The sequence below is a fragment of the Oryx dammah genome, unplaced genomic scaffold (genome assembly GCF_014754425.2).
Source record: "Oryx dammah isolate SB20612 unplaced genomic scaffold, SCBI_Odam_1.1 HiC_scaffold_28, whole genome shotgun sequence".
NCBI lineage: Eukaryota > Metazoa > Chordata > Mammalia > Artiodactyla > Bovidae > Oryx > Oryx dammah.
The window spans coordinates 87314892-87331834 of record NW_024070212.1 but is presented as its reverse complement, the minus strand read 5'-3'; the positions used below and the strand labels follow the sequence as shown (position 1 = coordinate 87331834).

General features: G+C 40.6%; 1 protein-coding gene across 1 annotated transcript in view; it reads right to left on the bottom strand.

The window, feature by feature from the left end:
• Nucleotides 1–16943, bottom strand: part of FYB2 (FYN binding protein 2) — a 151668-nt gene that overhangs the window by 49327 nt on the left and 85398 nt on the right. The window contains exons 6-7 of the mRNA XM_040231938.1: nt 8131–8231; nt 957–991 (exon numbers count right to left, since the gene is read on the bottom strand). Of these exons, the coding sequence (XP_040087872.1) occupies nt 957–991; nt 8131–8231 (136 nt within the window). The remainder of the gene's footprint in view (nt 1–956; nt 992–8130; nt 8232–16943) is intronic.

Genomic DNA, 16943 nt, shown 5'->3' with positions numbered 1-16943 from the left:
TAATTAATATTAGTATTAATATTAATTATTAGTAATAATCATTTCTAGTTTTCCATCTCTAAAGTGTATGACAAATGAACAATCCTTTTCAGTAATCATAAGAAAAACCAAGCAGAAAGATGAAGGACCTCGAGTAAAGGCACCCAGTGATGAAGGAGTAGTACCTGAACTGACCCAGTTAAAACAGTAACTAAGTACCTACTGTGTGCTGAGTGCTGGACTAGGTGCTCACCTGCTTCATCCAGCTTAGTTCACTCAGCAACTAGTGGAACAGCTGTTGGTCTCGTTACTTATTGAGCATCTACTACTGCGCAAGGCTCATGCTTCCTGCCATTCCAGAGAACACACCATTTTACAGAAGACACAGCTGAAGCTCAGAGAGGTAAAGTGCCTGGGATAGATTCCAGCACTTACTATTAAACTGTTTGCCTGAATTTACCTCTTTTCATTCTCACAATGACTTCTGATGGGGTTCCTATGGCCACATGTGAGGAAATGGAGGTTCCAGGTCACATAGCCAGAAGCCAGAATCAAAGGCTGTGATTCTGCTTGGGCCCTAATCAAGTTGCTAGCACTCTGCCCACCAGAAGCCCAAAAACTATGCCTTCAAGGGTCTGGTCATTCTCATGGAAGCACATGCTATATAAATTTGGCATGTGAGGAGGAACTCCTCTCTCCTGAAGGGACAGTTATTAGAGGCCAGTTGGTACTGACCGCCTTACATCAGGTACCAGGAATACGTTACTACCCCCTTCTCCCATCCTAACACGGTTTCCCTCTCTGATCATACTGAGCTCAGACTTCAGAATCTTAGCAGGCGAAGTCTAAAAATGCCTCTGAAATTGCACAGAAACACAAAACGAAGAGCTTTCCTCCCTCATGAAGGAAACTACTTCGGAATCAACTCTGCACACTTGCTTTAGCTATGAAGCTGATAAGAAAAAAAGAAACTGTACCTTTCGGAGTTCTTCAATTCTGACTTCATAAGTTGCTAAAATAAACATGAGACAGTTATTTCAAGGCAATTTCTCACAGCATCCATTTCTTACACAGTACCCCAGATTAAAGCAATTATGGACGGTGGCAGAGTTCAGTTTTCCCAACCCTCAGAACAATCAATGTATGGGAAACTCGTCCACCAGGTTTAGGAAATTCTCAGGTCGTTGATCATGGTATCTTTCCTTTGGGGATTTCAGGGATGGAAAGTACAGTCAATGAAAACATTTGAAACAGCTGTCAGTTTCCTTTTTGTTAAGCAGATTCATACTTCATTATGAAGAGAAAGTACTGCAATTGAGTGGTAGCAATCAGAAGGCAGACTTGAAGGGAAAGGGAAAGGAGATAAGCCCACAAAAGCCCAGGCCCCACTTCATCAAATCAACTCCACAGTGTGCCTAAAAGTGGCTCCAGAAGCATTTTGTTTCCATGGTACAGCTGGCTGTCAACTAAGGCTCAAATACCTTCCAATTTTTCCAAAAGTTTTGTGGATTTTATTTAATGACATGATGCCAAATGTAATCATTAATTAATACAAGTACTAGCAAGAATTGGGGTTCAGAGCTCAGTCCTGCCATTTCCTACCCATGGAATTACAGACAAATTACTTCCTTTTTTTTGAACCTCAGATTGCTTATCAGTGAAATGGGGCCAACTGGTATCTGCCTTCCAGAGTTCATGGGAAGATTAAAGCAGATGATGTAAGAAATGTAAACCTAGCAGAGCACCAGACATTGTATAGAAAATGATAGATTTTAAATGAAATTGCTAATTTAATTTTTCTTTGCTTAAAAGTTTTCTATAAATATTTCACCTACTGATAGTACATAATAAATAAGACTTTCCCTGTTCCTTTTCTCTTTCTTGCTGCTGGAGTCCTAAAGGTTTAGTTTACAGAACTGACCAAACAACAACACACATTTCTAAGCCATTTTTACTCTACATATACAGTTCATTCATAAATTATTTAAATGAAATCAGTTTCTCTTTAGGGACTATCTGCATGTGATTGTTGACACAAGGACCTAAAATTCTGTGTGGCAGATTAATAACCTGTACTTCAACTTTGGTAATTATACACTTATTTTCACCAATTTTTGAATCAACACATTTTATTCTATTACTTGTTTTAAAAATATTTAAGAATATCTGCTTATGATGCAGTTGGCCCCATGGATTTATTTTCCACTTTTAAACAATGATAATCTCCTTTTCTCCCCCTCCTTCAATGTATTCACCCTTCTGTGTTTTTGAAAGAATTAACAAATCGCGATATCTTTGCTTCTACCTGTCACCTGACGGAGAGGGAGATATTATTATTCTTAGAAATGAGAAAACCAAGGCCCAGAGAGAACTTACTTGCTAAGGTGAATAAGCAAAGATAATCCACACACAATTAATAATGCATTCATAACTTGATACTGTTTTTTTTTCTTTTTAATTTAAACAAAATGGATGTTCTCTCAACAGTAAGTGTTGCCATCAAAAGTTGCTCCCAAGCAGGAATATAAAGTACAAACGATCATACCTCAGGGGCTCAGGAAAGGACTAGGAATTATAATAGGAGGATGTAACCCTCACATCAGAGCCCTCACTTAGCTTCCACAGGGAATGATCTCTCTTCCCACTGAATAGCTTTGTCCCAGCTGGGAGGAAAATGACAAACGTCAGAAGCTGGTCTTCAGCAGCCCTTCACCTGTACTCCAGGATGGCACACTAGCGCCACATCATGGCCATGTCTTCAGACCCTCAGCTCTTTGTCCAGAGTAACTAACCGGGAAACTCCCTGCATGAGTTTCTAACTCCCTGTGTCACTTTGCAAAAGTCCCTCTCCCGTGTTTTACACCAGGAGGTGAGACAATTATTACTGATATTAGAACAATAATAAAAAAATAGCTGGCAGTTTTTTATTTCATGATAATCACTACTATATCTGATATACTGTTGAGGAACAGACACTCAGAAAAGTGAAGTAACTTGCCCAAGGTTGCTCAGTTAGGAAATGGCTTTCAACCTGTCTCCTAGCCATGGAATCATTCATTCATTTAAACACAAATTTTCAGTCAGTTCAGTTCAGTCTCACAGTCATGTCCGACTCTTTGCAACCCCATGAATCGCAGCACACCTGCCCTCCCTGTCCATCACCAACTCCCGGAGTTCACTCAAACTCATGTCCATCGAGTTGGTGATGTCATCCAGCCATCTCATCTTCTGTCATCCCCTTCTCCTCCTGCCCCCAATCCCTCCCAACATTAGAGTCTTTTCCAATTAATCAACTCTTCGCATGAGGTGGCCAGAGTATTGGAGTTTCAGCTTTAGCATCAGTCCTTCCAATGAACACCCAGGACTGATCTCCTTTAGAATGGACTGGCTGGATCTCCTTGCAGCCCAAGGGAATTTCAAGAGTCTTCTCCAACACCACAGTTCAAAAGCATCAATTCTTTGGCTCTCAGCTTTTTTCACAGTCCAACTCTCACATCCATACATGACCACTGGAAAAACCATAGCCTTGACTAGATGGACCTTTGTTGGCAAAGTAATGTCTCTGCTTTTTAATATGCTATCTAGGTTGGTCATAACTTTCCTTCCAAGGAGTAAGTGTCTTTTAATCTCATGGCTGCAATCACCATTTGCAGTGATTTTGGAGCCCCCCAAAAATAAAGTCTGACACCGTTTCCACTCTTTCCCCATCTATTTGTCATGAAGTGATGGGACCAGATGCCATGATCTTTGTTTTCTGAATGTTGTGCTTTAAGCCAACTTGTTCACTCTCCTCTTTCACTTTCATCAAGAGGCTCTTTAGTTTCTCTTCACTTTCTGCCATAAGTGTGGTGTCATCTGCATATCTGAGGTTATTGATATTTCTCCTGGCAATCTTGATTCCAGCTTGTGCTTCTTCCAGCCCAGCATTTCTCATGATGTACTCTGCATATAAGTTAAATAAGCAGGATGACAATATACAGCCTTGATGTACTCCCTTTCCTATTTGGAACCAGTCTGTGGTCAGGAAGCAAACACAATATTACAGGAGCATAAACGAAACTTCTCTGGTTGACGTTATCCCCAGGGGTTTCCAGGACCCCCTTAGGACAGTTCTTGGCTCTAGGAAGCACAGTCTGAAAGGCACTGTCTAGATGAGCTCTGAGGACAATTCCACAGAGCTTTCGAACAGCCTAAATCCTGCTTCCCCATCACCCAGTTGGTATGAAAGGGTGAAGTTTCAGAAAGTCACCTTTTCTGAGCTAGGCACCCTGAGGGGGTAACCTTCTGTTTTTCTTGGCATTGTTCAAGAGACAGACTCACCCAAAGGTGATGGCAAAAGCCTTCTCCTTTCCTTCTCCCTCTCTTCTTCCTCGAAAGGCAGTATTTAAAGATTCCTCACCCTTGGTGAGCAGAGGAAGGAAGAAATCCACTCTGAGCTAATTTTTTCTCCAGGTTTACTGATTTTTCTGTTCCTTCCATCCTGCTATTGAGCTTTTTTTTTCTTTACTGTATTTTTTAGTTCTAAAATTTCCATTTGTGTTTTCTTTATATCTCCCATTTCTCTACAGAGATATCCCCTATTTTTGGATAAGAGTTTTTTCTCAATTTGCTTCAATCATATTTATAATTCTCACTGAAGCATGCTTATAATAGCTGCTTTAAAGCCTTTGTCAGACAATTCTAACACTTTAGTCATCCCAACGTTGGCATATGTCAATCATCTCTTTTTGCTTAAGTTGAGACTTTGCTGGCTGTTGGTATGAGTGATTTTCGATTGAACTGTGACCTTTTAGAGTATTATGTTGCGAGACTCTGGATACTATTTAAGCCTTCTGTTTCAGCTAGGATGGCAGCAGAAGTACAGAAGACTGCCTTTTTCCTGCCAGGTGGGGGTAGAAGTGTAGGTTCCCCATTTCTTGGTCTTGATATCCAAGTAAGGCAAGGGCTCCTCATCATTTCTGAGCAGGAGTGGGTACTCTGCCCCCCTGCTAAGCTTCTGCTGGTAACACTCTGGCTTGGAGGGGTGGGAGTGCTTGTTATCACTCCCAACATAGCCTCTACTGATACCGCAGGGAGAGGGTGCCTTATTGCTGAGAGTGTGTGAAAGTCTTGACCCTCCACAAGGTCTGCTCTGGTGCTGTCCCGACAGGGAGGGGAAGGGACGCCTTGTTATTGCTGGGTGGAGGGCTGGAGTCCGCATCCCCATGCGCTCTTCACTGACCTTCACTGTAGGTGGAGTTTGTTACCCTGGCAGGGACCAAAGTCCCAGCTCCCTACTTCACCTTCTTGACCAGCAGAAGGGTTGGGGTACATCATCACAGCCTGATAAGGGTGGATGTCCAGACTCTCCACTCAGCCTTGGCTGGTGGCGGTGGGGCCAGTTTGTTATTTTCTGTGACATTTAGCTGGGATAAAGTAGTTGTTATCTAGAGGCTTTCTGTTTTTCTAGGCTTCCCTTTTACTGGTCCTTTGGCTAGAAAGAGCAGGCTTCTGTTGGAGCTGCTTTGTCTGTGTCCTGTGGTGTTTCTGGGTTGCTAGCTTCTTCAGCTCCAAGGCTGGGGTATATGAAGAAAGAAGAAAACCCAGGGAACTCACCACTTATCCTTCCTTGGGTCCAGAGGTGCCTAGCTGGTCTACCTTCTTTCTACCTTTTCACAGTGTTCTAGTTTTCTTATGTTTGTATATAAAAATATACAATATAAATATATATATGTATATATTTGTTTTAAATATATAGTATCCAGGGGTTTTAGTTGTACTTAGCAGGAGCACTAGGGAAAAGCATATGTGCTCCATCCTCTCAGAGAAGAGTTCACTTGACTTTACAAGCATTACCTTCTCAAACACACAGAACAGTTACACAAAGAAGATATTATATCCATTTAGTAGATAAATACACTGAGATTTGTACATCTTTCAAACAGTAAGTGTAAAGAGGATGAAACACATGGGGAAATGTCAAATGAACATGGACAAGTGGGGGTGAAATAGCCTATTTCCTTCCCTTTTCTTTGCCTATAGGGGAACTAACCCTTGCCTCTTTAGAGAGGAGCAGGGAAAGGAGTGTGGGCTAGAACAGCATCCTTTCCATCCCAGACTAGGGTTCTCTGGCTTCCACAGAGAATCTCCTGGCAGGCTTCTATCCTATCCCCCACAGGATGCCATCCTGGCTGGGGAAGCCCTCACCATCCGTGCCGTTCTCCCTCTCTCCCCACTTCCAACTGTCCTTTGCACAGTGACCTCTCAATTGCATCAGTGGCTTATTTTCTGAGCCCTTTCTCTTTTCAGTCATAAACACTTATCTCCTCAGCAGCACTGAGAGACACAAAGGATTCCTCAGTGAAAGACTAAGGAGAGGCCTGTGTTAGCAGTTCCTTCGTTGGGTACCCCGAATAATATCCCCAACAGCCCCACCTTGAACATCTGTGGCCTGGAGAGAACACATGCAGGCCTCTGGTCCAGCTTCCTTCCTTCCAGTCCTCAGCTTCACCCTACACATGAAGGACCTATGTCACCCTTATCCTCTCCTGCCCCACCACAAACAGGTCTCTCTGCAGCTCCATCTGTCCTGAGCTGGAAGGACCCAAGGAAGAGACCCAAGCAGCATCTTAGAGACCCACCTGCAGGAGGGCATTCTGGTGGTCTCCTGAAGTCCAGAGGGAAGCTGCAGGGGAGCATCCCCTTGGCCCTGTGAGCACTTGGCTTTGTAGGAAAACATGCAGCTGGGATGCAGTCCAAATGGGGCTCACAATGTTTCTATTCAAAGTGTAGTCTGTGGACCAGTGGCATCAGGGTGCCTTTAAAAATGCAGAGTCTCTGGCCCAACCCAGAGCAACTGACCCAGAATCTACATTACAACAAGACGCCCAGAAGATTCATGTGAACATTAGAGTTTAAGAAGCCTTGCTTTTAAGGCAGGGGCCCAGGCACCCCAACTATGAGGCAGTACTGCCTTCTGGGTTGATGCAGACAGTAGTTCCACTTCTTAAGCTAGTATTTTACAAGCCAGTTTGGAGAATCTAGAGCTTACCCAGTCTAGGAGAAAGTTTTTCCAGTAGTTCTTTGACCTCTTATTTCCTGGGGGGAGAATGGAAATTTCAATGGGTTCTAACTCTTACCCATGAACTTCCTAAGCACATGTTCCCAGGCAAATGACTTCCTATCCCAGAGCCCTGGGCTTCCTGTCTGTACAATAAAGAGTTTGAAGCAGGGGATCTCTAACTCTCCTTTCAGGGAGGTCAAACACACTTGAATGGGAAGCAGCGTAAAACTGGGAAAAAAGCATGGATCTTAGAGGCAGTCTGGGCCGTTGCACAGTATAGCCCTTCCACATATTACTTGTGTGACCGTATGCAGCTCAGTCTCTCTAATTTCCAGTTTTCTGTCTCTAAAAGTCGATGAATACAATGGCTATATCAACAGGCACATGCACAGAGGACCTTTAACAGGACTGTGGCCCACAGCACAGCTCAGTAAATACTAGTGTTTATTCTAGCACTAATATTTATGCCTTTTGTAGAGAACTAGTTGATTCTATTGATATAGGCAGAACAAAGACACAGAAACCTGAAGAAATGCTATGAGTTTCTGATTCTTCACCATCTTGCCTGAGACAGTCTTTTTACATGGAAAGGTCTGAGTTTTGTTGGTAATACCAGAGGCAGGAAGATCCAGTCCAAACCAGTTGTCAGATCCATTTAATGAATCCTCTGCTCCTATTCAGGCTAAACACAAGGACCTCATTCCCCTAGTCTGTTATCTCCCTTTTCCACAGGGAGTTACCAGGGGACTTCAAGACAGACATCAAGAGAAGAGAGATGAAGTTTCCATGGGAGGGGAAGGAAGAAAAATGAATCGCCATAACTTGATTTTCCCTCCCATGTATCTACAAAAGGCAAAGTGTCTAAGTAGATTGGGGAAGGAAAGAAGAAAGTAATGAGAAGGCAGCACTAGGAGCTGGGAGATAGCACTGATGCAGAGCTGGGTTTATTTATATATTTAAGAGGCTAGAAGAGGGGAAAAAAGAGAAATGTGACAGGAAAGCAGCATGGCTGTTAACTTTTAAACCTAGAGTTAGCTGGGAGAAAAACCATTTTAGACATATTTTCATTCCATACAGGATTACAATATTAATTGGCTTAGCACACTTACAATCAGCAAATTTTTTTGCGGTGCACAGGTTAATGGAGTTGCTGGAGTGTCTCAGATAGGAAATTGTTGCCTCATAATTATGTGGTTCTTCAAATTCAGCACTGAGAAGTGTGGAGAAAAAAAGGTTACTTAAAGCAAAACATTTTAAAAACACATTTTCAAACTCTGGGTATTTTTTTCCTCATTAGAGAAGTAATATAAGTAAGTCTGGCCAATGTGGTGACCTCTGGCCAACATGGAAGGCACACCACCCCCACTTTAAATACAGATTTCTGGATGAAATATAACAATGTAAAGAATTATATCAAGAACCCATAATTTACCTAGAAATCAGTAAGGTAAAAACCCCCAGGTGCCAGACAAAGAGAGGGAATTCGCAATTAAAATGTCAGTGAGAATTGCAGCCAAGGGACTCCATGGGAAATTGGGATCAAATAAAAAAAGATCCCAGTGACTAGATGGCTGGGGATTTAAATTCAGTCTGAGCCGCAGACCTCAACTGAATGGGAAGCTGGAACTGAGCTAAAAGAATAGGTCCAGGATCACAAAACGCCATCCCCTCTGTGAAACTAATTGTAATAACCATGCACCCTCCCAAGCAGCAAACAGGAAAGCCTCCTATCTGAGGAGGGCAGTTGTAGCTCCAAGAGTCACCCCAGGAGAAGGAAGAAACTCTACAGTCCAGCACCGAGGGGACCGGGTTCTAAATGCATACTCTGTGTGTTCCTGAGACACGGAGCCAGCCTGCTGTTAGAAGCCAAATCCGCCCCCGCCCACCCCCACCACCGGCCCCCTGTAAAGGAAACCTGAAGTCATTCTGTAAAGATGCTCCCACACCCATAGCACCTGTGGTTTCCCAAGGGAAGAATCCCCACTCAAAACAGGCTTATAATGGAAAACTGCTAACCACACAAGATGAGCCACTATAGGTAGTCAAAAGATCGAATGAAGAGCCTGTTGTTCAGAGTGAAGTAAGCCAGAAAGAACAAAACAAATATCATATATTGACGCATATATATGGAAACTAGAAAAATAGTACTGACGAAAATATTTGCAGGGAATGAATGGAGATGCAGACATAAAAAACAGATTTGTGGACACAGCAGCAGCAGGAGACAGTAGAATGAATTGAGAAAGTAGCACTCACATATATACACTAACCCTGTGTAAAACAGAAAGCTAGTGAGAAAGTGAAGGTGAAAGTCGCTCACTCATGCCCGACTCTTTGCAACTCCATCAACTATACAGTCCATGGAATTCTCCAGGCCAGAAGACCGGAGTGGGTGGCCTTTCCCTTCTCCAGGAGGTCTTCCCAACCCAGGGACCAAACCCAGGTCCCCCACAGTGCAGGCAGATTCGTTACCAGCTGAGCCACAAGAGAAGCCCAAGTATACTGGAGTGGGTAGCCTATCCCTTCTCCAGCAGATCTTTTCCGATTAATTTGCCAAATTTCCCTAAAATTTGGCCAATTCCAACCCAGGAATTGAACCAGGGTCTCCTGCATTGCAGGTGGATTCTTTACCAAAAGCTGCTATATACAGGAAGCTCAGCCAGGCACTCTGTGGTGATCAAGAGGGGTGGAAAGGGAGAAGGGAGGAAAGTTCACAAGGGAGGGGATATATATATATATATATATAAATAGTTATGGCTGATTCACACTGTTTTACAGCAAGAACCAACACAACACTATAAAGCAATTACCTTCCAATTAAAAAATAAATTAAAAAAGAATAAAGTAGAATTAAAATGCTAAATAATAATTATTGAAGATTGTGAAACAGGGCTATGAGAATTATTCTCAGGCACCATTCAGGAGCAGGATAGAGATTTTGATTATCATTAGACTTAGTTAACTGTGGATGTCAAACTTTGTCACCACATAAAGAATAGAAATAGAATATTTAACTTCTTAAGTGGTAGAAATTCAGTTCAGTTGCTCAGTCATGTCTGACTCTTTGCAGCCTCATGGAATGCAGCATGCCAGGCCTCCTTTTTCATCACCAACTCCCAGAGTTTACTCAAATTCATATCCATTGAGTCAGTGATGCCATCCAACCATCTCATCCTCTGTTGTCCCCTTCTCCTCCTGCCCTCAATCTTTCCCAGCATCAGGGTCTTTTCAAATGAGTCAGCTCTTCACATCAGGTGGCCAAAGTACTGGAGTTTCAGCTTCAACATCAGTCCTTCCAATGAATATTCAAGACTGATTTCCTTTAGGATGGACTGGTTGGATACCCTTGCAGTCTAGAGGACTCTCAAGTGTCTTCTCCAATACCACAGTTCAAAAGCATCAATTCTTCAGTGCTCAGTTTTCTTTATAGTCCAACTCTCACATTCATACATGACTACTGGAAAAACCATAGACTTGATTAGACAGACCTTTGTTGGCAAAGTACTATCTCTGCTATTTAATATGCTGTCTAGGTTGGTCATAACTTTCCTGCCAAGGAGTAAAAGTCTTTTAATTTCATGGCTGCAGTTAACCATCTACAGTGATTTGGGAGCCCAAAAATAATAAGGTCTGACACTGTTTCCACTGTTTACCCATCTATTTGCCATGAAGTGATGGGACCAGATGCCATGATCTTCGTTTTCTGAATGTTGAGCTTTAAGCCAACTTGTTCACTCTCCACTTTCACTTTCATCAAGAGGCTCATTCGCTCTTCTTCACTTTCTGCCATAAGGGTGGTGTCATCTGCATATCTGAGGTTATTGATATTTCTCCTAGCAATCTTGATTCCAGCTTGTGCTTCTTCCAGCCTAGCATTTCTCATGATGTACTCTGCATATAAGTTAAATAAGCAGGGTGACAATATACAGCCTTGACGTACTCCTTTTCTATTTGGAACCAGTCTGTTGTTCCATGTCCAGTTCTAACTGTTGCTTCCTGACCTGCATATAGGTTTCTCAAGAGGCAGGTCAGGTGGTCTGGTATTACCATCTATTGAAGAATTTTCCACAGTTTGTGGTATTGCACACAGTCAAAGGCTTTAGCATAGTCAATAAAGCAGAAATAGATGTTTTTCTGGAACTCTCTTGCTTTTTCGATGATCCAGCGGATGTTGGCAATTGATCTCTGGTTCCTCTACCTTTTCTAAAATCAGCTTGAACATTTGGTAGTTCATGGTTCATGTATTTTTGAAGCCTGGCTTGGAGATTTTTGAGCATTACTTTACTAGTGTGTGAGATGAGTGCAACTATGCGGTACTTTGAGCATTCTTTGGCATTGCCTTTCTTTGGGATTGTAATGAAAATTGACCTTTTCCAGTCCTGTGGCCACTGCCGAGTTTTCCAAATTTGCTGGCACATTGAGTGCAGCACTTTCACAGCATCATCTTCCAGGATTTGAAATAGCTCAACTGGAATTCCATCACCTCCACTAGCTTTGTTTGTAATGATGCTTCCTAAGGCCCACTTGACTTCACATTCCAGGATGTCTGGCTCTAGGTGAGTGATCACACCATCGTGATTATCTGGGTTGTGAAGATCTTTTTGTACAGTTCTGTGTATTCTTGCCACTTCTTCTTAGTATCTTCTGCTTCTGTTGGGTCCATACCATTTCTCTACTTTATTGTGCCCATCTTTGCATGCAATGTTTCCTTGGTATCTCTAATTTTCTTGAAAAAATCTCTAGTCTTTCCCATTCTATTGTTTTCCTCTATTTCTAAGTGGTAGAAGGAAAATACTAAATGAGAAAGATTCAATATTAAGAAGGCAGGAAAGGAAAAATGAACATAAGGCAGTTGCATGGTAAGTCTAAAACATAAAATATAACAGGAAAAAGTCCAGACTGATCAAGAATCACAAAATTGCACATAGATTAGCCTACTGTAAGGAAAATGGAGAGTATCTGACTGGATGTTGGAAAAATCTTGCTAATGCTGTTGAAAACTGCCAGATAAACCAAAGCTCCCATATCAATGGAGAAAGTGTATAAAGCAAACTTTCCAAAAGAAAGCTTAGGTAGGTGTATTAATATCAGACCACACTTTAGCATGACTGATCAAGACAATGAGGGAAGGCACACGCATATCTGTACACACACAAATTACAGAAATGAAAGGGGACAAAACTAGAGCTTGTTTCAGACTTTCAGAAATCTAAGAAAAAAATTAAGATCAGCTCTCTGCCAATACATTTGAAATTTTAGGGAAATTTGGCAAATTAATAGGGAAATATAAAATTACCACAATGACTGAAGAAGAACTAGAAAGACTAGAGGCCAACAAACCATTAAAGGGCTCGGACCAATAGCCCTCACACCCACCTCCACACTCAATGCATCTCTCTCCTTTTCATCCACTATGTTTTATGAGAAAATTTTAGCAAAGTTTCAGAGGATAGAAAAAGAGAAAAACTGCTTTACTCATTTTCGGAGGATAGTGTAATTTTGATATGAAAATCACAAAAAGTTCAAAGAATGAATTAAAAATAAAGCCCAGTTTCATGTAAGAAACTTTAGCCCAAACTCACTAAGTACTAAATAAATGAATTAGTATTAAAATCAACTTAAGAATAACTAAAATTTATTCCAAGACTTCAAGGAAGGCTCAACATCAGAAAATCTATCACTACAATGAATCACATTGAAACAATGAGAGAGAAAAACTCTCAACTATTTTAATAGATATAAAAAAATTTCCATGTAGATAAACTCTCTCAACTAGGTTAAATGCTAACAGATACCACACTTAATAATGAAGTCTAATAAACTTTAGTTGATATCTAAACTCTATCAGGAATGCCTGAAATAGGAAAAAGTCAAATCCATAGAAAATTGAACAAAAGGATATGAAAGACATCACAGAAGAAAAAAATTGATCATTTACAAAAGTAAATTTGAAGTCTTATGGTCAACAGGAAGATGGAGCCGAGACAATGAGAATCTCATTTACATCCATCAGTTTAGCAAGAATCCCCCAACTGGAAAAGCACAACATTTGGCCAGAACGCAGAGAAACTCTTTATACTGGTTTGAGAGGACAGCCATTTTGAGAGATAAGTTTTCAATACCTATTATAGTAAAACTGAAGTTTCTTATTTATTATTATTTAGAAATTTCTACTTTAAGTAAATAACCTAGAGAAACTTGCTTATATTCACCTGGAAATACATAAGGATGATCACTGCAATATCACTGGGAAATGTGAAGATAATAAACAATTTCAATATCCCTCAGTCAGAAAATACATGAATTATGATACATTCAGAGGTTAAAGCGCCTGCCCACAGTGCAGGAGACCTGGGTTTGATCCCTGGGTGGGGAAGATCCCCTGGAGAAAGAAATGGCAACCCACTCCAGTATTCTTGCTTGGAGAATCCCATTGAGGGAGGAGCCTGGTGGGCTACAGTCCATGGGGTCCCAAAGAGTTGGACACAACTGAGCGACTTCACTTTCACTTTCTTTCACATGATGAAATATATATAGTATGCAATTATAATGAATAAACTAGCTGTATATGCATCAGCATAGATAGGATATGAAAACAGCTTTGAAAAAATTCAAGTTTCAGAAGGATAAACAAGATGCTGTTCATACAAAAATGTAAACTTCTGTATCTTTAACAGATATGAGTTTGTAGCTGCAGAATAAGAAATGCAAATGGATACACTCTAATATTCGTAGTTGGAGTTGCTCTGGGAAGAAAGAAACAGGACTAGGAGAGAAAGGAAGAGGGCTTCCTACAATTGTATCTACAGCAAGCGGAAAATCACTTCTTCACCTGGACTGTGGATGGGAGAGAGACAGACAAATCACCCATAGTCCTTCCACCATCACCCAAGTGAGCTCTTTTCATCCTGGTATTCTTCCAGATTTCCGCCCTATTTCTATAGTTATAGACAATGGAAAGGCTGGGCTTCCTCCTTTGTTTCCCTACATTTTTTTTATATTATAAGCATATTCCACTCGATTCCCTATCTATATTTGACCACTTTGGTTATTTCAGGTTTTTCTTTCATAATCTCTGTAATATTTTAAGATATGGATGAATAGTTCATTTTGCTGAAGAGGAAAAATTATGAACTCTAATGCATCAGTAATTTCTCCCCTCACTATTTTGTTCCCTTCCCCCTGCATAAAATAATCGAGAAAAATGTTCTTAAATTATAGACTATGCCATGCATCTTATGCTCCAGTGACCTAACAATCTCCATGAGTCTATGGTAAATTAACTTTATTAATTAGAAACAATTTGTGGAAATGTTGAAAGAAATGTCTAATCAATTTCTTGGACTACTTTTGTCAGAAATGAATAAATATCTGACTTCAGATAATCAGAAAGAATTTCAACAGAGCATAAAAAAAGTCATCTTTCAGATCAGTTGTCTTTATAGAGAAGCAGTCCTAGGATTTATGTTAAAAGGGAAAAAAGACACTGTACATGTATTTAAACTTCCCTTTCTCCCATCTGAGAATGTCTTTTATCTTTTTCCTGGTCCATTAAAACAAGATCTGAGATACACCTTGATGTAATATGACATGGGTCAATATAATGAACCTGGATTTCTGGGAAGAAATAATTCTATAATTTAAATATATCTATACTTCAATTTCTCTGTTTCCACATTTATTACAATATTTGTGTACAGTCTATATCTAGGACTTTAGACAACATTGGGAGGCAACACAGAATTACTGACATACTTGGAGCTTGGGGTCAGACAGATTTGAATTTGAATCCTCTCTCTTCCATTTCCTAGTTTTAAAAGTTTTGAATAAATACTTTAAATCAGTTCCCTACTCCACAAAATAGTAATAATAAAATCTACTTGAAAGGTATACTATAGATATTGAATGAAATATCTGCCCTCTGCATATAGGCATTCCACAAAAATTGTGCTACAAATTTATTATTAAAATTACAGTATTTTAAAAAAGAAGTGTTGAGGTTTGCATTTTGGAAAGTTCCTTTTATTACTTGCATATAGCATCAGGTTTTTATCTTTTTCTGCCTTTCTTATAGAAAACCTCTAGCAGTTTAAACATTACATAATAAAACATGAATGCTTCTTAATGATACCTTCAACATTATGTTCCTGGAGAAATAAGAACCCTGTAAATGCAGTGGAAATGTTAAAGATGACTTGTAAAAGCAAATATTTTCTAACTTTGGACCCTTAGAAACCTATCTTCTAAACAGATTTTTGGACTCTCTGGATGAAACACAGACTTGTGACTTCCTCTCATGGTTGTTTCCACTTGCCAAGTCTACCCCTGGGCCACCACCCTCCTTTGAGAAAAAAAATTAATCAACCTCTGTATCAGACTGTTCATGCTAGGGAAGCAGCTCACATAGCGTATTCAAACACCAACTCACTTCGTCAAACAGTGAAGTTTTCCACGACAGGATCAGCTGCTAATTTTTGAGGGTACTACCTGCTGGACACTGTACCTAGGTTCATCCCATCCACCTCTCACTGGTTGGGTCACCAGCAGTTCAGTGGTGGAATAACTGAGTTAACATGTGGGAAATGCCTGACAGGCACATTTCCATGCTCATCTTCTATGCTACACTGCATGAGGATAAGTCAACAAGTTTCGCTGCAAGACAGTTCTGGAAAATCTAAAGAACCTGAACTGAAATAGAAAAGACTGGGACTTAACAACAAAACCAGCGTGCCCTGCTTTTCATCTGTTTTATTAGGGGTGTGGACCTATGTTGAAAATCCAACTTATTCCATTTTTTCCAATGGCCCACCAGTTCTAGAATATAGGAAGAAGAGTTGTAGCTTAGCCAGCAGCTGCTCCCTGTGACATTCTACAGGTTCCTGGTGACAAGGAAGGATGAGACCATCTGATGTCTCAATTACCGAAAGTCCCAAAATGGAAAAATTTCTGTCTCCAATAAATACTTCTTGTAAGACTAACCTCCCCATAGGCTTTTACCCTAAGAAATTCCTGAATGAAAGAATTAATTCTTGAATCAAATGACTGGTAACTAGACTACAAACAATGGCATCCATTCTATCTAAACTGGATCTCAAAATGCACTCGTGCGAGGTTTACAAAATTGCATGGAAAAAAATTTATTTAAAATTTTCCTCATAAGCTATTCCAACCTCTGTCTTCTAAATATTAGATAATGGTTAAAGATGAAGTAGTTACCAGAATGGCTATAAGGAGAGACACACTTCTGGAAATAGATGCTTTTCGGGTGGAATCTCCACACCTCTAGCCAGCTTTACCTGGCTGTGACCCTGCATACATAGTTGGATCCAAGTCTCTTCTTCCTTTAATCCTGTTTCTGATGAGGATGAGCTGATTGTCATTATGTTGCGTTTAGCACAGTGCTTGACACAAAGAGTTCACTACTTCCATTTACAGTAACATTTACTACCATCTCCCCCTCTACACACATTAACCACTTGGACTTTAGCTTCTCCTGCCTCTACCACCAGTTCTTCCACTTCTACCATTTTTACAGAACACACACACACACCCCTCTACATATACATCTTTGTATGTGATTTTACTATCATGTTACATATGCGTTTATGTAGCCTATATATGTTTATGTACATATACATGTATGCCCATGTGTGTATGCATGCCTAACTCCTACCCCTGCATGCTTCATAACTTCACAGACTCTACTATGACTGTACAATAGCATCAACAACAAACGATGTCATTCAGCCCTGGACACTAGGTATTTGTTTCTAATTCATGAATGGGTAAGTCAACTCTCTACATCAGGGCCACCGAAGTACAGTGACTCAAGGGATGGTTAATTTTATGCGTCAACTTGGCTGGTCACAGAATGTCCTGATAAATATTATTTCTAGAACTGTTTAGAGGGTGTTTCTGGATG